Genomic DNA, 25,120 nt, shown 5'->3' with positions numbered 1-25,120 from the left:
GACTCTCCGGAGTTTCCCCCCACTGCTGGGCGTTCCCCGTCTCCGGCCAGCTCCGCGGACTCGGCAGTCTCCTCCCTCTCCGGTGACGAAGAGTCGGATCCCGACATGCCCAGCACATCGGCCCGTGCGCAAAGACAAGAACGGCGCGCTCGTCTCCGACGATGACGCGGGCGCGGCTCTACTCACCGGTTTCCATTTATCATCACCACACCTGTCCCTCGTTCTGCAATCACCTTCAACCTCTACAAGAACCTGGTCTACACTCCACTCATCGCCAGATCTTACCATAACCCACATGTGGTAAAGTATAGCCTAGCCTACAATCTCCTTACCCGTATTTTGTAGTGTTTTTTCCCGTTCCCCGTTTTGTGATTACTATCACTCACCCTACCTCTCCTCCTCGTCTCTCCAGTTCCTGCCTGACCCACGCCTGTACGATTACCCTGCTCCTGCCTGACCCACGCCTGTACGACAACCACGCTCCTGCCTGACCATCGCCTGTACGACAACCCCGCTCCTGCCTGACCATCGCCTGTACGACTACCACGCTCCTGCCTGACCATCGGCTGTACGACTACCACGTCCCCCTTTGTGTTATCTCATTAAATCGCCCCTCCGGGCTTTACCGTCCCTTGCCTCCTCCTTTCCTGTTGCGCCTGGGTCCCTAACCAAACCCTCACACTCAACTTGCTGGTGTTACAACATGCCTGATGGTGTCACCACAACAAGCAGAGGAAATTAAGTCCATGTTCTGCTCTTTAGTCTGCAAAGGTAACTTTGATTTATGATAGGAACATTGCTGTTCCTTTTATTTCCATTTATACTTTATAATTTCCATTATCTTTCATTCTAATGTTTATTTTGGTAAATATTGTTTTTGATGCTTCAATCCAATATGTACAGTAAATAGGACCTTTCCCCACAGGGCCAATGAATGACCCGATGTTCTTGGCATGCTACTCCAGTCTGGTAGGATGCAGAGTTTGTGTGGAACGGTGGGGCCGTACCTCTGACGTGTGTCTTAATGCCGTGCTCCGGATGTCACTCTACACAGAGTGAATGGGTTAGCTATGAAGTTGAAGTTGTTCTAGAAATACTGCACTGTTGCACTCCTTCAGCGTGTTTATCCCAGGCCATATGTTTTCAATTGAATGGTTAAGAAAGACACAAGAGCTTTATGTCTCAGTGTTAGCGCATCATTGTTTAATGTAGTTTGTGTACGCTGTGGAAACACATTCAACATGTTTGGGAACACATTCAAAGTCCTTTCCATACATTATGCTTCACAATTTAAAAAAAAAAAAGCCTTTTCAGGAGTCATTGACCGTATGATGAAGTCCTTCATTGACAAGCAGTAATAGCCTACAATTGCAAAAATACACTGTACAGTAAAATATTAACAGAATAAGAATTTTCTGTATAAGTTTATTTCTTAATACATTACGTTTTTTAAGTGGAGTAACACATATTTTTGTTGGAAAGTTTACATAAAGGAAATGTATAGTAGCTATGTACAGTCATCTTTATTTTGGTGGGACAAAACGTCCAATAAGCAAAATTAATTCAAGCTCCGTGTTTTCTTAAATAATCAAAATACAAAAGTGTCTTTCTGTATAGGACCTCCAGTCATCTACTGATTCTCATCTTCCTCCCTGGGACAGCCGTGTGGGTGCTCATGGCAGAGCTCCTCTGCCAGTCCAATGCACATGTTCCTCAGAGCACAGGATGCAACTATGACCTTGACCATGATATCCACACGGGAGTTTGACAGATCCCTCAGCCGCCTCCACCTGCACTTCAGACGTCCAAATGACTGCTCTACCAGCACTCTGCCTGCTCTACCAGCACTCTGCCTGCTCTACCAGTACTCTGCCTGCTCTACGAGCACTCTGCCTTCTCTACCAGCACTCTGCCTGCTCTACCAGCACTCTGCCTGCTCTACCAGTACTCTGCCTGCTCTACCACCACTCTGCCTACTCTACCAGCACTCTGCCTGCTCTACCAGCACTCTGCCTGCTCTACCACCACTCTGCCTGCTCTACCACCACTCTGCCTACTCTACCAGTACTCTACCTGCTCTACCAGCACTCTGCCTGCTCTACCAGCACTCTGCCTGCTCTACCAGCACTCTGCCTGCTCTACCACCACTCTGCCTGCTCTACCAACACTCTGCCTTCTCTACCAGCACTCTGCCTGCTCTACCACCACTCTGCCTGCTCTACCAGCACTCTGCCTTCTCTACCAGCACTCTGCCTGCTCTACCACCACTCTGCCTGCTCTACCACCACTCTGCCTGCTCTACCAGTACTCTGCCTGCTCTACCAGCACTCTGCCTGCTCTACCAGCACTCTGCCTGCTCTACCACCACTCTGCCTACTCTACCAGCACTCTGCCGGCTCTACCAGTACTCTGCCTGCTCTACCAGCACTCTGCCTGCTCTACCACCACTCTGCCTGCTCTACCAGCACTCTGCCTGCTCTACCAGCACTCTGCCTGCTCTACCAGCACTCTGCCTGCTCTACCAGTACTCTGCCTGCTCTACCAGTACTCTGCCTGCTCTACCAGCACTCTGCCTTCTCTACCAGCACTCTGCCTGCTCTACCAGCACTCTGCCTGCTCTACCAGCACTCTGCCTGCTCTACCACCACTCTGCCTACTCTACCACCACTCTGCCTGCTCTACCAGCACTCTGCCTTCTCTACCAGCACTCTGCCTGCTCTACCACCACTCTGCCTGCTCTACCACCACTCTGCCTGCTCTACCAGTACTCTGCCTGCTCTACCAGCACTCTGCCTGCTCTACCAGCACTCTGCCTGCTCTACCACCACTCTGCCTACTCTACCAGCACTCTGCCTGCTCTACCAGCACTCTGCCTGCTCTACCAGCACTCTGCCTGCTCTACCAGCACTCTGCCACGGCTGATCCTAGCATTCAGCTGCTGGTCGTCCACGGTCAGAGCAGCGTTGTCTCTCTTAGGGGTGATGATGAAGGGGTAGTTCTGTGTCTCTCTTAGGGGTGATGATGAAGGGGTAGTTCTGTGTCTCTCTTAGGGGTGATGATGAAGGGCTAGTTCTGTGTCTCTCTTAGGGGTGATGATGAAGGGGTAGTTCTGTGTCTCTCTTAGGGGTGATGATGAAGGGGTAGTTCTGTGTCTCTCTTAGGGGTGATGATGAAGGGCTAGTTCTGTGTCTCTCTTAGGGGTGATGATGAAGGGGTAGTTCTGTGTCTCTCTTAGGGGTGATGATGAAGGGGTAGTTCTGTGTCTCTCTTAGGGGTGATGATGAAGGGGTAGTTCTGTGTCTCTCTTAGGGGTGATGATGAAGGGGTAGTTCTGTGTCTCTCTTAGGGGTGATGGTGAAGGGGTAGTTCTGTGTCTCTCTTAGGGGTGATGATGAAGGGGTAGTTCTGTGTCTCTCTTAGGGGTGATGATGAAGGGGTAGTTCTGTGTCTCTCTTAGGGGTGATGATGAAGGGGTAGTTCTGTGTCTCTCTTAGGGGTGATGATGAAGGGGTAGTTCTGTGTCTCTCTTATGGGTGATGATGAAGGGGTAGTTCTGTGAAATGTATGCAGTGTCTCCCAGGAGCTTGATAAGGAGGAGAATGATTTTAAGATGACAGACTTTAATAATCCCCGGGGGGGGGGGGGGGGGGGGGGGGGTTATGGGCATTATGGCCATTACAGCAGAGAAGTATGATAGATATACTTACTTTGTACTCTCCTATGTACTGCACCCAGTTGTCAAAGAATGGTGAAGCCCTCAGCATTCTTGAGTCATGAACCCTCCCTGGAGGCCCAGTGAAGATGTCAATGAACCTCCCCAGGTCATCAGCAATGCCTTGCAGCAGAATGGAATAGAAGGACTTTCTATTGGGATAGTCCCCTCCCCTGACAGGTGGTTTCTGCATCCTAATGTGGCAACCATCAATGGCTCCAACAATGCCATCAATGCCACATGCTCTTCTGAACACCACTGCATTGGTATGCTTCATTTGTATGCCTCATTTTATGAATGAGGAAGCCAGAAGACGTGAAATCTAAAACCTCCACAATGATCTTGTGAGCAGCACCTTTAGAGACATAAAATTTGTCTGACAGCTCCCTGAATGAATTTTGGTAGGCCAGGTACCAGAGGAACATGATTATTTTCTTCAGCATAGGTATAATCTCAGGCACTCAACTCCATGGGGATGCACATCATTCATGCCTTTCTCTTGTAGTTTGTGGGTGAACAATTGAAATTGGGATTTGGTCACACGCAGGTGTCGTTGAAATGTGTTTTCATCCATCTCCATTATCAATGCCCATTCAGTGCTGCTCTTAACTATGACTTGAGGTGGGATATTGATGAGATGGAGGGCAACTGCATTCCTTAAAACAAGAAATACACCGAAGAAAGATGTGATCAGCTTTGGAAACCAGATGAGTAAAGAGTAGCACTTCCCAGTAAACATGGTCTGGACACTGGAATATTAGACATGTTGGCTACTAGTTAAAGTTCATACAATCCTTCTGTCTTAATAAGAAAGTGCATGCATCAATGTCCTTATTCTACATCTATCACTTACACACCAAGTCTAAAAGCAGCAAGTCTGTTCAGAATATTAGCTTTTAATGCAATGCATGTCCATCTCTCACAAACACCTATCATAGCCTACTAACAACAGACGTTTTATGATGTTTGACATTAATCACATTTCATTCCGACCTGATCCGGTTGCTTTGATCGTCGTTGTCACTGAAACGCTGGAAAGAGCTATTGATGTTTTGTTTATAAGCTCTGAGCAATAACATACAACACAACTTCTTGGTAGCATCCATGTTTATTGTTATTGTGTGTCAGCGACGCGTCCGTGTTATGTTGTTCCCACATTCCGACATGAGCACATGAACACACCGACGTCAGGAGAACGACGTAACATCTCGGCAAATGGGACCGTCTGAGGAGCACATGAACGCAGCATTAGCGTGGTGCACCCGTCTCGAGTCCCCGTCCTCCTAGACGTTTTTGTTTTGTTTTGTAGTCCTCGTTATTTTGCTTCCGGGGATTTGTTGACGTGTTTCGACGCGGCAAATCCCCGGAAGTGCAGACTTCATGAACACACTTTGTTTACATGGAGCAATTATAGTCAAGGAAACCATACTTTTCTTTATTGTTTTGTGGGTGTCTAGTTGTTGAGCCTAATGTTGTTCTATGGTGGAATTCTCCTTTAACGCATCATACCATATGCATCATAGGTCTTGTTGCTTAATGTATCATCCCTTTGACATGCTATTTAGGCCCAATCCCAATCCCCCCTCTTAGACCTCGCCCCCTAAGCCCCGCCTGCGAGCGCCTGGTGGCCGGGCTTACCATGGAGCCCGGTTGGGCCCAGCCCGAATAAGCAATGTGGCAACACCATCTCATCCTCCATCCCGTGGACCCACCACCCGCGGGAGGAATTGTCGGGGTCGGGTGCGCTGCCAACTAGGTGGCGGGGGGCACCGACGGACATGGAACGTGACCTCGCTGGGGGGGAAGGAGCCAGAGCTTGTGAGGGAGGTGGAGCGATACCAATTACACCTGGTGGGGCTAACCTCCACACACAGCACCGGCGCCGGAACCAAACTCCTGGATAGGGGTTGGACTCTGTTCTTCTCCGGAGTTGCTCACGGTATGAGGCGTAAGGCAGGTGTGGCTATACTAGCTAGCCCCCGGCTGAGCGCCTCTGTGCTGGAGTTCACCCCAGTGGACGAGAGGGTCGCCTCCCTGCGCCTTAGGACTGTGGGGGGGGACTGTGGTTTGTGCTTATGCACCGAACAGCAGTTCAGAGTACTCGGCCTTCCTGCAGACCCTAAGTGGAGTCCTATTTGGGGCTCCTGCAGGGGACTCCACTGTCCTATTGGGAGACTTCAATGCACACGTGGGCAATGATGGAGAAACTTGGAGGGCCGTGATTGGGAGGCATGGCTCCACGATCTGAACCCGAGTGGTGTTTTGTTGTTGGACTTCTGTGCTAGTCACGGTTTGTCACCTGGCATCAGAACACCTTAGGCCGAAGGTCGATGATCGATTTTGTTATCGTATCATCTGATCTGAGGCCATGTGTTTTGGACACTCGGGTAAAGAGAGGGGCAGAGCTATCCACTGATCACCATCTGGTGGGTAGTTGGTTTCGATGGCGGGGGAAGCTTCTGGACAGACCTGGAAAACCCAAGCGTGTAGTGAGGGTGAACTGGGAACGTCTGGAGGAAGAGTGTCCAGAGAGATTTCAATTGCCACCTCATCCCTGTGGAGGTTGAGGACATCGAGCATGAGTGGTCGGTGTTCAAAGCCTCCATTGCTGAAGCTGCGGCTGGGAGCTGTGGCCTGAGGGCCATAGGTACCTCAAGGGGCAGTAACCCTTGGACACCGTGGTGGACAGCGGTGGTCAGGGAAGCCGTCTGACTGAAGAAGGAGGCCTTCCAGGATATGTTAGCCCGGGGGACTCCAGAAGCAGTTGCAGGGTATCGACTGGCCCGGAGGGCTGCGGCTTCGGCCGTGACCAAGGCAAAGCAGCGGGTGTGGGAGGAGTTCAGAGAAACCATGGAGAAGGACTTTCGGTCGGCACCAAAGTGTTTCTGGAAGACCATCAGACACCTCAGGAATGGAAAGCGGGGGACCATCCAAGCTGTATACAGCAAGGAAGGGATACTGCTGACCTCAACTGAGGAGGTTGTTGAGCGTTGGAAGGAGCACTTTGAGGAACTCCTGAACCCGACTAATCCACCCTCTATGATCGAGGCAGAGCCGGAAGATGAAGGGGGGCCATCGCCAATTTCCCTGGAGGAGGTCACTGAGGTAGTCAAACAACTCCACAGTGGCAAAGCCCCAGGGACTGATGAGATCCGTACAGAAATGCTGAAGGTGCTGGGTGCTGAGGGGCTGTCTTAGTTGACACGCCTCTTTAACATTGCGTGGAAGTCCGGGTCAGTGCCAAAGGAGTGGCAGACTGGGGTGGTGGTCCCATTATTCAAAAAAGGGGACCAGAGGGTGTGTGCCAATTATAGAGGCATCACATTACTCAGCCTCCCAGGGAAAGTGTGCTCCAAGGTGCTGGAAAGGAGGGTCCGGCCGATAGTCGAACCTTAGATCGAAGAGGAACAATGTGGATTTCGTCGAGGAACCACGGACCAGCTCTTCACTCTCGCAAGGATCTTGGAGGGGGCATGGGAGTTTGCCCAACCTGTCTACATGTGTTTTGTGGACTTGGAGAAGGCTTATGACCGGGTCCCTCGAGAGGTCTTGTGGAGGGTTATGCGGGAGTATGGGGTGAGGGGGTCCCTACTTAGGGCCATTCAATCCCTGTGCACCCAGAGTGAGAGCTGTGTCTGCATCCTCAGCAGTAAGTCGTCTTCCTTTCCAGTGGTGGTTGGCCTCCGCCAGGGCTGCGCTTTGTCACCAGTTCTGTTTGTGATTTTCATGGACAGGATATCGAGGCATAGCCGTGGAGAGGTGGGTTTGCAGTTCAGTGAGCTGGGGATCGCTATTTGCAGATGATGTGGTCCTGATAGCATCATCTGCCTGTGACCTCCAGCACTCTCTGGATAGGTTCGCAACTGAGTGTGAAGCGGCTGGGATGACAATCAGCGCTTCTAAATCTGAGGCCATGGTTCTCAGCAGGAAACCGGTGTTCTGTCCGCTCCGAGTAGGAAATGAGTCCTAACCCCAAGTGAAGGAGTTCAAGTATCTGGGGGTCTTGTTCACGAGTGAGTGAACCATGGAGAGGGAGTTCGGCCAGAGAATCAGAGCAGCTGGTGCGGTTCTGCAGTTGCTTTACCGCACTGTTGTGCCGAAAAGAGAGCTGAGCCAAAAGGCAAAGCTCTCGATCTACCGGTCTATCTTCGTCCCCACGTTCACCTATGGTCATGAAGGATGGGTCATGACCGAAAGAACGAGATCATGGATACAAGCAGCCGAAATGAGTTTTCTCCGGAGGGTGGCTGGGGTCTCCCTGAGAGATCGGGTGAGAAGTTCACCTGTTACCCTAACTTAACAGAATTTTGATGTTCCAGTAGGCTACGATGCAATGGTGAATATAATCTAATCAATGTTGAATCTAATCTAATCAATAGAACTTTGTGTAAACAACTATTTTTGAGTGACAGTTGATTCCATGTCCCGCTCATGAAGTCCGAAAAATAATCTCTTAGCATTTTTTCTGTTACGGCTCGCCTGCCCTCGCCTCCACATCCTTCTCTCTCCCCTCCATCGGCGCGCCCGGCACGGACATCTACGCACCGCCACGGACCTGTCGGAGTCAGATCCTGACCTTCCCAGCACCTCTACATGCATACAAGCGTTTGCCGGTGATTCATTTTGTGAAAATACTAGCTGGTTTTGAGCGTAAGATTGAACATGTTTAGCAGCGCATAGCCCCTCACACGACTGCTAACCTGACGGACTAGCAGTCCCTTATCCCCCATTAGCAAAATCAGGTTCAACGGTCACTCTGCCTGGTTATCGGATCAAAACTACTCGATAAAGTATCGCAGAGCGATTTCAAAGGTACTCACAGAAGCAGGAGCGTTGCGTCTTCAAAAATGCATGGTTTTGAAAGAAATGCGCTGCTAATAAACATGTTCAATCTTACGCTCAAAACCGGCTCATACTTTCACAAAATGAATCACCGGCAAACGCTTGTCTTCTTCTACACTGCTGTCATGGGTGGTGCGCTGTGATTGGACGGCAGCACGCAGCAGCATAGAAGAAGACAAGCGTTTGCCGGTGATTCATTTTGGGGCGGCTGTAGCTCAGTTGGTAGAGCGGGTCGTTCAGTGATCGAAGGGTCTGTGGTTCGAATCCCAGCTCCGACTGTCCACATGTCGAAGTGTCCTTGAGCAAGACACCTAACCCCCAATTGCTCCCAATGAGCAGGTTAGACCCTTGCATTGCAGCTACCGCCATTGGTGTGTGAATGTGTGTGTGTATGGGTGAATCAAAGGCCATTGTAAAGCGCTTTGAGTGCCGCTAAAGTGGAAAAGTGCTATATAAGTGCAGTCCATTTACCATTTACCATTTTGTGAAAATATGAGCCGGTTTTGAGCGTAACAATCAGCACGACAATCAGAATTGCCTGTCAGCCCCCCCCTCCCACTCCACAATTTGCGGACAGTTTATCATTCACAATCGTAAAGCCCGTTCATTTCACGTTTAAAAAAACAAAACTGAAAGTGTTCCATCTCGCAGCGTCGGCTCGTCGCAACATCACTGTTCTGATCAGGCTTAAAAAGTGGCCTGACTGGGGCTACATTTCCCGGCCTGAATTATTTCCCCAGTCCACCCCTGGACATCCCAAGAACTCCACAGATTTACTCCGTTCTGAGGGCAATCCAAAGATAGGGGCTAGGGCTAAGGGGGAGTATTGGGATTGGGCCTTAATATGCATACTCCATAAGGGTGAATGGCCACCATTTAACATGGCTGCCACTCAACGTCAACCTGATGCTGCATAAACAGCAAGTGGGGTTGGGCGTAGGGCAGGCAATTAAATTTGTCCAGAACTATCAAAAGAACAGCTGTATATATGCCCATCAGCCAGGCTTGACCTGGGCTGGTTCTTGTCCTTCTGTGATACACTCTCCAAATCTACCTTCAGGAGGTACAGAGAAGATGCTCTTCTCTCTATGGTTTAGAGGCCCAAGAAGGGAATGGATTGGATCACACTTGGTGGGTCAACCCTTCTGAAAATGCTGGTCGGAAATAATAATCAGCCCAGTAAATCGCTTTGGATAAAAGCATTGCTAAATTATGACAATTTAAATGTAAATCGTTTAAACAATGAAATCCGATCCAGTCATCCTTTTCTTATCTGTCCCACGACCTATAATTTATCACTCCCTTTCTCGTTTCCTGCACTTTCCCACCTCTACCAATCCCAGTCCTTGTCATTGTCCTCGTCCTTCTTTCAAAACAATAGGCTAGCTGCCAAAGGCTATAGTAGCCTTTCCCGGGTTTTAATTATTTATTCGTCGTAGTAGCCTAGCCTATACTCTATAGGTAGCATGCTCTCTCAGTCCCCCAGAGGAGAAGCCCTTTCTTCGCCCGCTCGGGCGGTCATGATTGGTTAACCGTGCGTGCCTGTCAAAGCTGCATGGGCGGGACTGACGCGCTGGCTCGTGCCCCCCAGCTCCAGGCTGCTCTCTGGCGTTCCTGAGCGCGAGAGCGAGGCAGAGCGGAGCGCGCGGTGTTTCAGAGGCATCTCGAGACGGCTGAGCTCATTCTGAACGCTGCAGCTACAGAGAGCCACTTCGGAGCGCGTGGAGCCCGGGACGTCAACGGAACTACGGAAGAGGAAGAGGAAGATAGGAAGAGGAAGATAGGAGAACGCGAACAGAATACCCGGTTGGTTGCGCGTGGATCGAGCCCTTATTTACTGGCTTGTTCACACAATAACAGAGGTATACCTGGAAAACAAACCCGTCTCCAGACCGGGATAAAAGGGAGAGGAGCAACTAGCGAGGAGGACGAGAGAGAGAGAGCTGAACGGAAGACAGGATGAATCTCAAACACCATTTGATTTTGACCCTCTACAGTGTCTATGGGATTCTTGTTAAAGGTAAGCACTGGCCCAACTTGTATGCACGCGGGTGTGTGTGGGTGTGTGTGTGTGTGTGTGTGTGTGTATGTTAGTACATTTGAGATGGAGAGGTCGAATGGAGAGCGCGGATACAGGGGTCGTTTTGGGGTATTATTTTCATGCTGCTCGTGCAAGGCTGTAATTGCTCACTCTCGCACGGTATTATAGTGTGTGTGTGTGTGTGTGTGTGTGTGTGTGCGTGCGTGCGTGCGTGTGTGTGTGTGTGTGTGCGCGCGCGTTCGTGTGTGTGTGTGTGTGTGTGTGTGTGTGGCAGTGCGCTCGCGTGCGTTTGTGTGCCATCCACGTTGCCCTGTCACGAACGGGGTCGCACACACACACATGCTACATGTAATGCGGCGGAATGAAGGGGATCCTTTTTGCATAATCGCCAGATGTGATTTTTACGCTACAGAGAGCAATGCTGAATGAACTAACGTGATTCTCAAGAAATGGCACACTGACAACGCAAAGAGAAAAACAACCGCCTATCTTTTGACTATTCTGTAATCAGACCTACAGCTCACAATTCCATCCTCCATTACTGACAAATTACCAAACTGTATAGGTGGCCTTATGAAGATTACTAAACTAATGATCTGACTGGTTATAGTCTATTGGAGACTCTCAGCCATACATTTTCTGATGGAATGTGAGGTGATGTCTGTGCACGCCCAAGGGGCAGAGAGCACGCACTCGACCAACGTACTGGGATTGACTGTTTATTTTCACCTCTCAACACATGCTCCTAAAACATAATTGAATAGAAAAGAGTTGAATGAAATGGAATAATCCATACAGATTATTATTATTATGATGTTTATGTCCCGTGTGTTAGGATCTTAATAGCCGTTTCGAAATGAAATATTCCTCTCCCGTTAGACGCAGGTAGGCTATGCAGTCTATTGAAAGGTTCGATTCTTATGTGGAATGGATTTGGATGTGTGCGTGTGGGGATTTATTTCGTTTATGCGGGCTCGTGCTGGCGGTGCACCTTGTGCTAAATGGGTTTCTGTGTGCCTGTGTGTGTGTGTGTGTGTGTGTGTGTGCACGCGCGCACACACACACACACACACAAACACACACACACGTGTGACAAGGTCAGAGAGTCAAAGAGAGTCGACAGAAGCCGTGACATGAATAATATAGACCAGCAGTACCACAGCAGAGAGAGAGAGAGAGAGAGAGAGAGAGAGATCCCGGCCGCTCCGGGCTGACTCACCGATCAGACCGCGCCAGGCCAGCCCGTGTACACGGTCAATCGGTTATTCCAGCCAGAGTAGGCTATGAAGCGCGTCACGTCGGTTATGCGCGTTCGCGTCTCCTCACCTGTCTCTCTGCAAGGCCGCGCACGCTTGGGCACCGCCCGACCAGGCCCTCCGGAGACACCTAGCCTAACACGCCTTCTCACACCCGCTGGGTCGGATCTCGATACAATATTGATCTATTTTAGCCACGGAGGCATCCCCATCTGGATAGTCCCCGCACATTTACATTTTTTGCAAGATTCCAAAAATTCTGAGAAAACAATGTCATTATGTAAACTAGAAAGGGTACTCAGAGAGCAAAGGGCTCCGCCCATTAATGCATTTGAGGTGAAATGGTTAAACTCACTTCTTAGTATAAGTATAGCACACTTGCACCATTGAAGAGTAAGCTTTTTGGTGGTGTAACTGATAGTGGTTTTTATTAGAGGTGGTCATGTATGAACACAACTGAACATACTTGTGTACTTGTGTAATTTAGTTACAAAACTATATACAGAAATTAAGTGCAGTGTTCATTCCTCTGTGGGAGGGGGGGGGGGGGGTGTAGAAGGGCACTAGCCCAGTGTCCATGTCTCTAGGAGGGGTAGAGGGGCACTAGCCCAGTGTCCATGTCTCTGGGAGGGGTAGAGGGGCACTAGCCCAGTGTCCATGTCTCTAGGAGGGATAGAGGGGCACTAGCCCAGTGTCCATGTCTCTGGGAGGGGTAGAGGGGCACTAGCACAGTGTCCATGTCTCTAGGAGGGATAGAGGGGCACTAGCCCAGTGTCCATGTCTCTGGGAGGGATAGAGGGGCACTAGCCCAGTGTCCATGTCTCTGGGAGGGGTAGAGGGGCACTAGCCCAGTGCCCATGTCTGTGGGAGAGGTAGAAGGGCACTAGCCCAGTGTCAATGTCTCTAGGAGGGATAGAGGGGCACTAGCCCAGTGTCCATGTCTCTAGGAGGGGTAGAGGGGCACTAGCCCAGTGTCCATGTCTCTGGGAGGGGTAGAAGGGCACTAGCCCAGTGTCCATGTCTCTGGGAGGGGTAGAGGGGCACTAGCCCAGTGTCCATGTCTCTAGGAGGGGTAGAGGGGCACTAGCCCAGTGTCCATGTCTCTGGGAGGGGTAGAGGGGCACTAGCCCAGTGTCCATGTCTCTGGGAGGGGTAGAGGGGCACTAGCCCAGTGTCCATGTCTCTGGGAGGGGTAGAGGGGCACTAGCCCAGTGTCCATGTCTCTGGGAGGGGTAGAGGGGCACTAGTTCAGTGTCCATGTCTCTTGGACGGGTTCTAAGTTGGCTTACGCTACATCCCTCCATTGAGTTTTGTGAAAAAGGTTCTGGTAGTTTTTGTATAATCCTGCTTTGTGACGAACGAACGAACAAACAAAATAACACACACGACTGAAAATATACCCTCCGCCAGCGGTCACTGGGCGGAGCCAAAAACAAAATGCCAACGCGTCGTCCCTCCAGCTCTCTACCCGCAGTTGTTGACATAACAAACAAAGCTCTGAGTTCACCCACCAGAGTCTGACCAGAAGATTTGTTTTACTGCTGCTGTGTAGCCTACTCTTCTGATGAGAGGTTCAAAGTGTGTGTGTGTGTGTGTGTGTGTGTGTGTGTGTGTGTGTGTGTGTAGAGTGAGGATCCCTCATTAATAACCATTGGTAATGAAGGCCATTCCTCCTGGCCTCTCTGGTAATGAGTTGGCAGTGACGGCTCACACTGAAGCCTTTATTGATCTCCCAAAGCCTTCCTCTGCTACTTTATCGCCCTTTCTCTGTCACTGTGTGTGTGTGTGTGTGTGCGCACATGTGAAAGAGAGTGCATGTGTGTGTGTGTGTGCGCGTGTGTTTGTGTGTATGTGCACCCTAGCTGTCGCTGGCTGTATATCAGGCTGTCTCTGTCACTGAACACTGGGCCCACAAGAGGCATAGGGTGCACATTGTGTGTGTGTGTGTGTGTGTGTGTGTGTGTGTGTGTGTGTGCGGGCGTGCATGTGTGTGTTTGGGGTTGTTCTGGCAGTTAATCAGGCTGTCCCTGTCACTCGATGCAGGATGAAAAGTCCCCTTAGCTGCCACAAGTGCAACATTCCCACAGTGTGTGCGTGTGTGTGTGTGTGTGTTTATACGGAGGGTCATTCACATTGCTCTCACCCTTGTAGCACACATACAGTATTTTTTCATCCTGGACAGGCTTTATTTGTTTATGGTATTGTTGGTATAGTATGATTGTGTACGTGAGTGCGAATACAGAGATACCTTTCAGTCGTGTGTGTGTGTGTGTGTGTGTGTGTGTGACTGCAATACAACCTTCATCCTTCTTGTTTCAGTTAAAAGATAATATTTTTCCTGAAGAGGATAATATCTGACTTCATATTCAAGATTCAGATCTACAACACACGCACACACACACACACACACACACACACACACACACACACACACACTGTGAAAATGAAAAGGCTCACCTCCGCTGCTGTGCCAACCATTAAACACACAAACACACACACACGCACACACACACACAACAATCTACAATATGCACACAAAACACAGAGGATGACACTAGGCTGTGCTGTGAGGTGTGTGTGTGTGTGTGTGTGTGTGTGTGTGTGTGTGTGTGTGTGAGAGGCCCATTGCTCTATAGCGAGGCCCCATTATGCAGGTCACATTCCCAGAGCCTCCCAGAGATGATGGTCTATAGCAGAATCATTTCAGTGCAGAGAGAGTGAGTGTGTGTGTGTGTGTGTGTGTGTGTGTGTGTGTGTGTTTAATGGTTGGCACAGCAGCGGAGGTGAGCCTTTTCATTTTCACAGAGAGGGCCTACAGTATTCAAACACCTACAGTATTCAAATACCTACAGTTTGCAAACCAGCCTGCCTGCAGTATAGCTGCCGTCAAACACACATGCGGTGTTGGGTACGGTGTTGGGTACGGTGTTGGGTACGGTGTTGGGTACGGTGTTGGGTACGGTGTTGGGTGCGGTGTTGGGTGCGGTGTTGGGTGCGGTGTTGGGTACGGTGTTGGGTGCGGTGTTGGGTACGGTGTTGGGTGCGGTGTTGGGCACGGGGCTCAGTGATGGTGGCTGGTGTTTGTAAACAGCCACGGCTCAAGCTGTTTCCATGTTTAACAGGGCTAGGGTAGCGCTCTGCCCACATTAGACAGCAGACCGAGCAGGAAACACAGACTGCTATGCTAATGAGGGCTGTTATGCAACAGGGGAGGGCAGAGAGAGAGAAAGAGAGAGAGTGGGATGAGAGAGAGAGATGTAGAGAGAGGGATGAGAGAGAAAAACGAGAGAGGGAGATGGGGGAGCGACATCTCCAACATCAGGTCCATCAACACCGGCTCCGCCCAAGGGCTGGGTCCTTTCCCCCCCCCCTACTCTTCTCCCTGTACGCGGACAGCTGCACCTCCGGCCACCCGTCTGTCAAGCTGAAGTTTGCGGACGACACCCCCCTCATCGGACTCATCTCCGGGGGCGACGAGTCCGCCTACAGGTGGGAGATGGACCAGCTGCTGTCCTGGTACGGCCAAAACAACCTGGAGCTCAACGCCTCTCAAGACGGCGGAGATTATTGTAGACTTCAGAAAGAAAACTGATTCTGAGAAAGAGGGCGGGAGAGAGAGAAAGAGAGGGAGAGACACAGAAAGAAAGAGAGAGAGAGGGAGAGAGGCCATCTGAAAGAGTAACGTGGGTAGAGAGAAGAGCAGTCCTTGTCATCCACATATAGCGGATGTATGTGAGCGTCTAAGTCAGTGTGTGGTTTTCCAGCGTGTGTTTATAGTTGAGTGAGTGTGTGTGTGTGTGTGTGTGTGTTTGTGCATTTTCTCTCTCTCTTATCTTAGCGGAGGGACAGTAAGTTGCAGACAGCTGACCCTCCAAACGTGGGAAAGCAACTGATAACACGCAGCCTTGTGTGTGTTTTTCACCAGAGAAACTGTGCGCGCGTGTGTGTATTTGTGTGTATGTATGTGCGCGTATCCTGCATGCTTGTGAGTGTGTGTGTGTGTGTGTAATTGGTGAGTGGTACAAGGACCCACAATCTTTTCCTCATTGATGTCATGAATCCCTTGATTATTCTGAATCCTCACGGTATCTGTGGCCTTTTTACGAGCCTACACGCGTGCACACACACACGCACACACACACGCACACACACACATGCACGCGCGCACACGCACGCACGCACACACAGGAAATAGAACATTAATTCATACACATCTTCTCTTAAAGGCTGGGGACACCAAAGCTTGCCACACACACATGCACACACACACACACACACACTCAGGCTGCTGTAGTGGGGAGGGAGGAGGAGGGAAGGAGGGTGGAGGAGGGAAGGAGGAGGGAGGGAAGGAGGGAGGAGGGGGATGAGTTGGGAAGGAGGGAGGAGGAGGGAGGAGGAGGACGGAGGAGGGAGAAGGAGGGAGGAGGAGGGGAGGAGGAAGGAGAAGGAGGGAGTAGGAGGGAAGAAGGAGGGAGGAGGAGGGAGAAGGAGGGAGGATGAGGGAAGTAGGAGGGGAGGAGGAGGGAGAAGGAGGGAGTAGGAGGGAGAAGGAGGGAGAAGGAGGAGGGAAGGAGGAGGGAGAAGGAGGGAGGAGGGAAGGAGGGAGGAGGAGGGAGAAGGAGGAGGGAGAAGGAGAGGAGGGAGGAGGAGGAGGGAGAAGGAGAGGAGGGAGGAGGAGGAGGGAGGCATCTGGTCCACTATTCATCCAGGGAACCATGGATTATTCCTCACATTGACTGCGACTGAACTCCAACACCTAGTCATACAGACACAAATGAACACACACAAATACTCGCGCACACACACACACACACACACACACACACACACACACACACACACACACACACACACACACATGCTCACTCCTTCGATCTGCCGCCCACCCCACCTCTTTCCTGTAGCAAACATAGCATTTAGGGTAGATTTCACAGCGAGCAATACAGGGAGGCAGTTGAATACCGAAAGTCACTCATCTAGCTCTGCGTTGGCGTGGAGCTCTCAGCGCGCTCTGAGCCCCATCACCAGCACCCCATCACCAGCACCCCATCACCAGCACCCCCATCACCAGCACCCCATCACCAGCACCCCATCACCAGCACCCCATCACCAGCACCCCATCACCCCCATCACCAGCACCCCATCACCAGCACCCCATCACCCCCATCACCAGCACCCCATCACCAGCACCCCATCACCAGCACCCCATCACCAGCACCCCATCACCCCCATCACCAGCACCCCATCACCAGCACCCCATCACCAGCACCCCATCACCCCCATCACCAGCACCCCATCACCAGCACCCCATCACCCCCATCACCAGCACCCCATCACCAGCACCCCATCACCAGCACCCCCATCACCAGCACCCCATCACCCCCATCACCAGCACCCCATCACCAGCACCCCATCACCCCCATCACCAGCACCCCATCACCTGCACCCCCATCACCAGCACCCCATCACCAGCACCCCGATCACCAGCACCCCCATCAATCAAGGACCCGTACGCCGCCTGCTATTGTCTCTCAAAAGAGCGTCGGTTCTGTTTTTTACAGGCTGATCCCAAACTAATCTGTAGCACCAGTCTTTGACCGACAGCATGTCACTAATCTCTCTGACACACACACACACACACACACACACACACACACACACACACACACACACACACACACACACACACACACACACACACACAGCGGGATGAAAGGATCAGCGCGACAATCTGTCTGGATTAAAACACTTCCCCTCAGATCTCTTGGCAGCGAGGGGAAAGGACTTGTCGCGATGGTCTTTGATGAGTTTCACCTCTTGCTGATATGATCATATCTGAATACGCCGAATACTGCGTGCCGATTCATCCATCCAGTGAGCTCAAGCCCTTTCAGAGTTTAATTTACTGGACTTGGCGTTTCTGTAGGTTTGAGTCTGGTCGAAGTACTGTCTTCTCCGAGCACGGGCCTGGGGTGCGTTTCCCAGAGGCATCGTAGCGCTACGTGCATCGTAAGAACGTCGTTAGGTCCACCTCTAGGTGGCGATGCGTTTCCCAGAGCTTTCTTAGGCCAAGGTATACCTTGACTACGAAGGCTCTGGGAAACAGCTCCACCCAAGGTACATCGTAAATCGCCCTTACGATGTACCTTCCGAAGATACATCGTTAGCCCTCCCAGGAGCCGAAGCGCTGTTTCCCAGAGCCTTCTTAGCCAAGGTATACCACAGCCAAGGGATACGTTACGAAGGGCGGTCGGACCCCATCGTAAGCTGTCCCTTATCGATGCGCTCCGTTCATCCCGTTATAGTTTTAGCTCGATTAGAGAAAAATTATACTTTTAAAAAGGAGAGTTGCAATACAGCGAACATCTATCTATCCTACCTGCGCGAATCACATCATTAGTGTACACAAAATTCAATTAAATTGAATGATGAAAATAATGTTATGGAGCCTACAGAACACATCATGGGAATGTTGTTTTTAAAAAATGTATTGAGCCACTCTGTGAACAACAACAACATTTTCTTATGTAAAGGGATAATTTGATGACATGACTTTTCTGGCTGTCTTTATATATTGTCAGACAGATATCCTGGCGAATTGATTTATCCAATGAGGCCATCTAGATGAATAGTCAAATATCCTCACACACGCTCCAGAATATTGTAGAAAGCCTTCCCAGAACAGTGGAGGCTGTTATAGCTGCACAGGGGGGACCAACTCCATATGATGCCTATTCATTTAGAATGGGATGTCATGAAAGTTGTAATGTGTAGGTGGCCCAATACTGTTGTCCTTATAGTGTACTTTGCTAACAGATTCACAGTATTTAGTGATCTTACAAATGCTGTTTGTTATATTGTGTGCCTTCTTCAAAACCTCTTCTGTTGTAATGTGGCAAGAAACGACAAATATACAAGATAAAGGGAACTTGTTTAATATTGGTTGGGAAAAAACATGGGCAGGTTTGTTCTTCAGACTTTTGTCCTGTAACAGGCGGTCTTTTTCCGGGGTGGGGTTGTTAGACCCATGCCCAACCCCCAACCTGGAGGGCCAGTTGTTGCTTTTCGTCTGGCCTCTACCCTGAACCTGCCCGGCATGGTTGAACCTGCTGGGGGGTGACCCCCCACCAATATAGCCTTCATGGTCATGGAGGCACACAAGCCTTCCCACCACGACAAGGTAGCAACACATAGGAAGGATGAGTGGTGTGGTGAGTGTATGTAGTGTGTGTGCGCAGTGTACTGTGGTGGGTGGGCAATGTGTGGTAAGTGTATGTAGTGTGTGTGGTGAGTGTGTGCAGTGTGTCTCAGGCAGCTGCATCATCTGCAAGGGAGGAACATTCATCATGGGGTGTGTGGGGGGTGGGGGGAGAGCGTGTTGACGGGGTGGAGCAGTCTGACTGCGCTGGGGTCTCCTCTCCAGAGGACTGGGAGGCTTGGGGTGACTCAGCTGAGGGCTGGGAGGCTTGGGGTGACTCAGCTGAGGGCTGGGAGGCTTGGGGTGACTCAGCTGAGGGCTGGGAGGCTTGGGGTGACTCAGCTGAGGGCTGGGAGGCTTGGGGTGACTCAGCTGAGGGCTGGGAGGCTTGGGGTGACTCAGCTGAGGGCTGGGAGGCTTGGGGTGACTCAGCTGAGGGCTGGATGTTGGGGGGGCCCTCTCCAGACTCCAAATCAAGGCCACCAGTGATGCAACTCCAGTAGGCTACTTCCTGAAATTAGACATGCTTCTTTATTTCCTGTCTTACACTATTGGATGAAATGATTATTCAGGTGTGCCTGATCATTGTGCATTAGTCAGGCACACCTGAATAATTTTGCAAGAGTATTTTTTGGGGGGGGACATCTTCCTACGCGGCTGTATGGTAATTTGAATGCCACTACCCCAATCTAAATATTGGGGGGGGGGGGGGGGATTTTAATGATCTCAAATATAGGGGGGGGACATGTCCCCCCTGACCCCCCCAGGATCCACACCCCTGCAGATGCACACACTCGTTTTAATCAACCTCTGCACAGGGGGAACGTTTTACAAGCTTGACAACAAATTGTGAAAAGTCTCCCTGAAAAAAGCAATGATCCGACAGTTGTACTCTGTTTGAGACGGGAGACTAGTGGACACACCCCTCGAGCCTGTTTGAGATGGGAGACTAGTGGACACACCCCTCAAGCCTGTTTGAGACGGGAGACTAGTGGACACACCCCTCGAGCCTGTTTCAGACGGGAGACTAGTGGACACACCCCTCGAGCCTGTTTGAGACGGGAGGCTAGTGGACACACCCCTCTAGCCTGTTTGAGACGGGAGACTAGTGGACACACCCCTCTAGCCTGTTTGAGACGGGAGACTAGTGGACACACCCCTCTAGCCTGTTTGAGACGGGAGACTAGTGGACACACCCCTCTAGCCTGTTTGAGACGGGAGGCTAGTGGACACACCCCTCGAGCCTGTTTGAGACGGGAGGCTAGTGGACACACCCCTCGAGCCTGTTTGAGACGGGAGACTAGTGGACACACCCCTCTAGCCTGTTTGAGACAGGAGACTAGTGGACACACCCCTCGAGCCTGTTTGAGACAGGAGACTAGTGGACACACCCCTCTAGCCTGTTTGAGACGGGAGACTTGTGGACACACCCCTCGAGCCTGTTTGAGACGGGAGACTAGTGGACACACCCCTCGAGCCTGTTTCAGATGGGAGACAAGTGGACACACCCCTCAAGCCTGTTTGAGACGGGAGGCTAGTGGACACACCCCTCTAGCCTGTTTGAGACGGGAGGCTAGTGGACACACCCCTCTAGCCTGTTTGAGACGGGAGGCTAGTGGACACACCCCTCGAGCCTGTTTGAGACAGGAGACTAGTGGACACACCCCTCTAGCCTGTTTGAGACGGGAGGCTAGTGGACACACCCCTCTCACCTCGGCTTTGCCTTGACTACCTTCGTCAAGGTAACCATAGTGTTGTATGTTAATCGTATCACTGGACAATGTGAAGAGTCACCTGCACTCATAGACGCTCTTATCCACCACAGAACGATCACCCATCCAACCGTCGACCCCAGACCTCCTGCTGTGTCTGCTGTCTTCGGTCATTGTTAGTAGTTATTTTATTTGATGTGTATCATGTGTATGCACTGTATTGTAGGGCTGTATATCATCTTGGATTTCGCGATACGATACGCATCACGATACACAGGTCACGATTCGATACGTATCACGATACAGAGGTCACGATACAATACGATACGATACGATATGTATTGCGATACACACATCATTTACTGAAAGATTTTAAGTGTTCAAGACTGAAAACTGAATGGCTCAAATGCACTATATAGATAACTCAAACTCAATGACTGGACAGAGAGCTAGCTAATAAATATTTTACATTTGATATCCATGCTTTTTAAATTGTCAACATTGTAGTATTTATGTTTTTTCAAAATTATTTATATGTATGCTTTTTTAACTTAATATTGTAGAATATGCTTTTTAAACTGGATTTAAAAATTGTAAATCAAAATTATTATTTTTTTTTTTAAATTTTACAGCGCCCGGCTGTATCGATACTCCGGGCTGAAAGATCGATACAGTATCGCGAGACTATGTACCGCGATGCATCGTTGTATCGATACAATCCTACAGCCCTACTGTATTGTATGTATTGTAGAGGAACCTGCCGGAAAGCAGTTTGTAAACTGTGTCAGGCCAGTCTGTTTGTGACTGTAATGTTACTATTGGACTTTTCCTATAAAATAAAAATATATAATAAAAAAATAATAATAATCACCTTTTCCACCGTCCTGGAGTGTCTGTCATTGTTGGTACTACCACAAAAATTTTGCTACAAACAGTATCAATCAAATACCACAGGTGGATTTATAAAGCGGTGGATTTCCAGTAAGCGGTTAATATGGTTACCATCTCTGTATTCAGTCTCTCACTCTGCTGGCTGATATTGTTTGGGGACCCAGGGTCCGTCCGCTCTCCACAGAAATTAATTCACCCCAAGCAAATCAAAGCAAAACACAGAGAACACATGCAGACATAGACAGAAACACATGCAGGCACGTACGCACACACACACACACGCACACACACACACGGCGCACACATACACAGACACACACAAACACACGCCGCACACATACACAGACACACACACACACACACACACATATAGTATGCACATGCCTGCACACAGGAACACACACACACACACACATAAGCATACACACACATACAAAACTAACAGTGGAGAATTGAGCCAGTGGACCAATGAGAAATTAGATCAACTCTCTCTCTCAGGACGAGTGGCGTTTGGATGACAGGAGCTAGATTGAGATGGTTGTGTGTCAAACGTGAACCTCAGAGACCTGCTGAGTTTGTGTGTGTGTGTGTGTGTGTGTGTGTGTGTGTGTGGATGACGGGAGCTAGATTGATACGGTTGTGTGTCAGCCGTGAAGCTCAGAGACCGGCTGTGTCTCTTAGTGTGTGACTCTGTTGTCGTTGTGGATGTTTGTGTTTAATTCTGATTTCACAGGGAATTGTTGCAGATAATCTGTTTTGTTTTATTTCCCCTGAGGCACAGGCCATCCCTTAGAACTGCCCCTAAATACACACACACACACACACGCACACGCACACACACATGCACACACACACACACACACATGCACACACACACACACATAGGCACACATTCACACACACACACACGCACACACAAACACACACACACACACACACACACACACACACACAGTGAGCTATTGGCCAATCGATCAGGACTATTGATGAGCGGAGTGGGCGTAAGAGAGGGAGAGAAGGGCAGAGTGTGAAGGAGGATGAGAGGAAAAGAAAGGATCAAATAAACGGATACAATTCTGACAGGAGGGTGCGAGAGAGAGAAAAGGAGAGAGAGTGAGGGAGAGAGAGAGAGAGAGAGTTGCTAGCACCGCATATAATAACCTATTGAATAGTATATTTTGTGTCATTTACATTACATTAGTCATTTAGGAGACACTTTTATCGAAAACGACTTAATTGCATTTAAGTCAGTGTACTACTGCTCACCAGAATTTAAAGTGCATCTCCTTTCTAAACGAGTGACTAAGGGCATAAACTAGTGCTAAAGGCAAAGTGCAAGAGCAGCAAACTATACATATAATAGGGGATTGCGAGGGAGGATCCTGGTAATACTTCTTGATGATGTAAGTTTTTAGCCTGCGGTGAAAGATGGGCAGCAACTCTGCTGTCCTGACATCAGTGGGCAGTTCATTCCACCCCTGCGGGGCCAGGACAGAGAAGAGCCGTGAACGACAGCTGCTACTGGGAGCCAGTGTAGAGAACAGAGAAGGGAAGTTGTGTGGGAGAACTTGCGATGGTTGAACACCAGGCGAGAAGCAGCTTCCTGCACAAGCTCCAGAGGTTTAATGACCGACGCCGGGGCCCCAGCAAGGAGGAAGGAAGTTCCAGTACAGTAGTCCAGGTGGGAGATGACAAGAGCCTGGATGAGCAGCAGTACGGAAATAGTACCTGTATATCAGTGGCGGCTGGTGACTCAAAAAACGGAGGAGGACAGGAGGAAGAGAGGTGAACCGCTCATGGGCGCCAGAGGGCACTTTCCCTCAGTCAGTTATTATTTGAAATATCAGCTTTAAAGTGGATTAACAGTCAATTTTAGCATTTGAAAAAATGAATAAGACTTTCTTTACATGCAGCATTTATTTATCATACTCATGATAAAATATTACAAAACAACAATAAAACATTGTAAGCAATAGTTATTGTAATGGATTGTACTCTTCTCTAAAGAGAGAAAATAATTGATATTGGTAATGTGCTGGAGAGGTTAGGTGATATATGAAAAATGTTTTTGATTATGGGACACTGAGGTGTGCTGGCTCTCAAACAGTTTATTGGAATACGTTGCACAGCAAATGCCGTATCCAACAGTTCGCTCATGGCTAGCTAGCAATGGTACAGCTATGGGGTTAGCTCATTTGGGTTGCTGTCAAAGCTGCCACTCTTATGTTGCTATAGCCTGCAATTATCAGAACAATATGAACATTCAGTTGAAAGTTTTCCATCCATCACTGGATGAGGAATAAGCACCGCAAAGCGATCAATTCTCACGCAAGCAGGAGCCAGGCTGTTCAGTGCATTTCTCCGATCCGGTGTTGCGACCCAGTCTCTAGAAATGTTTTGGACGAGTTGCCGACAGTTTGCGCCTCCAGCCAATCTGCGCGCCTGCCTATGGTAGCCTGACTATCCTCATAGCTAACGTTACCGGCTATAGCCAGCCAGTGGAACTGTCGTGTTCAGACGGCTCTAGCTCAAAAATAGTTATGTCAGCTTAGATATTTAGATGGCTAGAATCAAGACAAATAGACGAACAGTTTGATGTATAATATGTCCCATAATACTTTCGGATGTATTATATTATGGAGCTACGAACACACAAAAAGTCTCCAATGGCACAGGGAAGAGAAACACAGACATCAACGCCGACTCAATCAGCCTTCACTGTGGTACTGTAAATCTGGAATATGGAATGTGATTGGACTAACAAAATGTCAATCATTAAATCCTGTTCGCAGTACTGTCCTCAGTTGCGGTAATTTTTCAGCGTTTTGGCCAATCACAAATTAGCATGAAAAAATGGCATTACATTGATAGACCCCTAAGGGACACGCCCAAGGGAGGCTAGCCTCCCTCCATAGATATCTATGGGTCCTCCAGCTGCATGTTATAGATGTCACTGTTGGAGCTTTAGAATTTCAACAATGGGTTTTTATCCATAGGGAAAACCTGCTTTATGAACAAAACTGAGATAATATTAAATGTTAATTATAAATAAATAAATTCATATATTTATATTTTAATCCCTCTCTTCTCTCCAAAAACCAAGGAGGACTGTCCTCCCCTACCTCAATGGACGAGCCTTGTCTGCTGTATATATTTAATAGCATATGTAGTGTACAGTACAGTAAGAGTACATTACATATTTAATGTGATAGATGGTCAGATAGTGACACCTCCATCTCATGTATTTGACCAGGTCCTAATGAGGAGTCTGCTGCAGGACTTACAGGCTGTCTGTCTGTATGTACATTACCAGGCCTTCATGCATTTCCTATCCAGCCATATGTCAGGATAATAGCCTGTATGAGCCAGGAGATGAACGGAGAGACTGGTATGGATGGGGAGTATGAGCCAGGAGATGAACGGAGAGACTGGTATGGATGGGGAGTATGAGCCAGGAGATGAACAGAG

General features: G+C 49.5%; 1 protein-coding gene across 1 annotated transcript in view; it reads left to right on the top strand.

Annotated features, from left to right (window-relative positions):
- Positions 1–10,513: 10,513 nt before the first annotated feature.
- Positions 10,514–25,120, top strand: part of cadm2a (cell adhesion molecule 2a) — a gene marked incomplete at both ends in the record, with an annotated part of 268,849 nt that continues 254,242 nt past the window's right edge. The window contains one exon of the mRNA XM_084450129.1: positions 10,514–10,574. Within this exon, the coding sequence (XP_084306255.1) occupies positions 10,514–10,574 (61 nt within the window). The remainder of the gene's footprint in view (positions 10,575–25,120) is intronic.

Source organism: Borostomias antarcticus, assembly GCF_949987555.1.
Source record: "Borostomias antarcticus genome assembly, chromosome: 15".
In the NCBI taxonomy this organism is placed as follows: domain Eukaryota; kingdom Metazoa; phylum Chordata; class Actinopteri; order Stomiiformes; family Stomiidae; genus Borostomias; species Borostomias antarcticus.
This window is presented reverse-complemented; position numbering and strand designations above follow the sequence as displayed.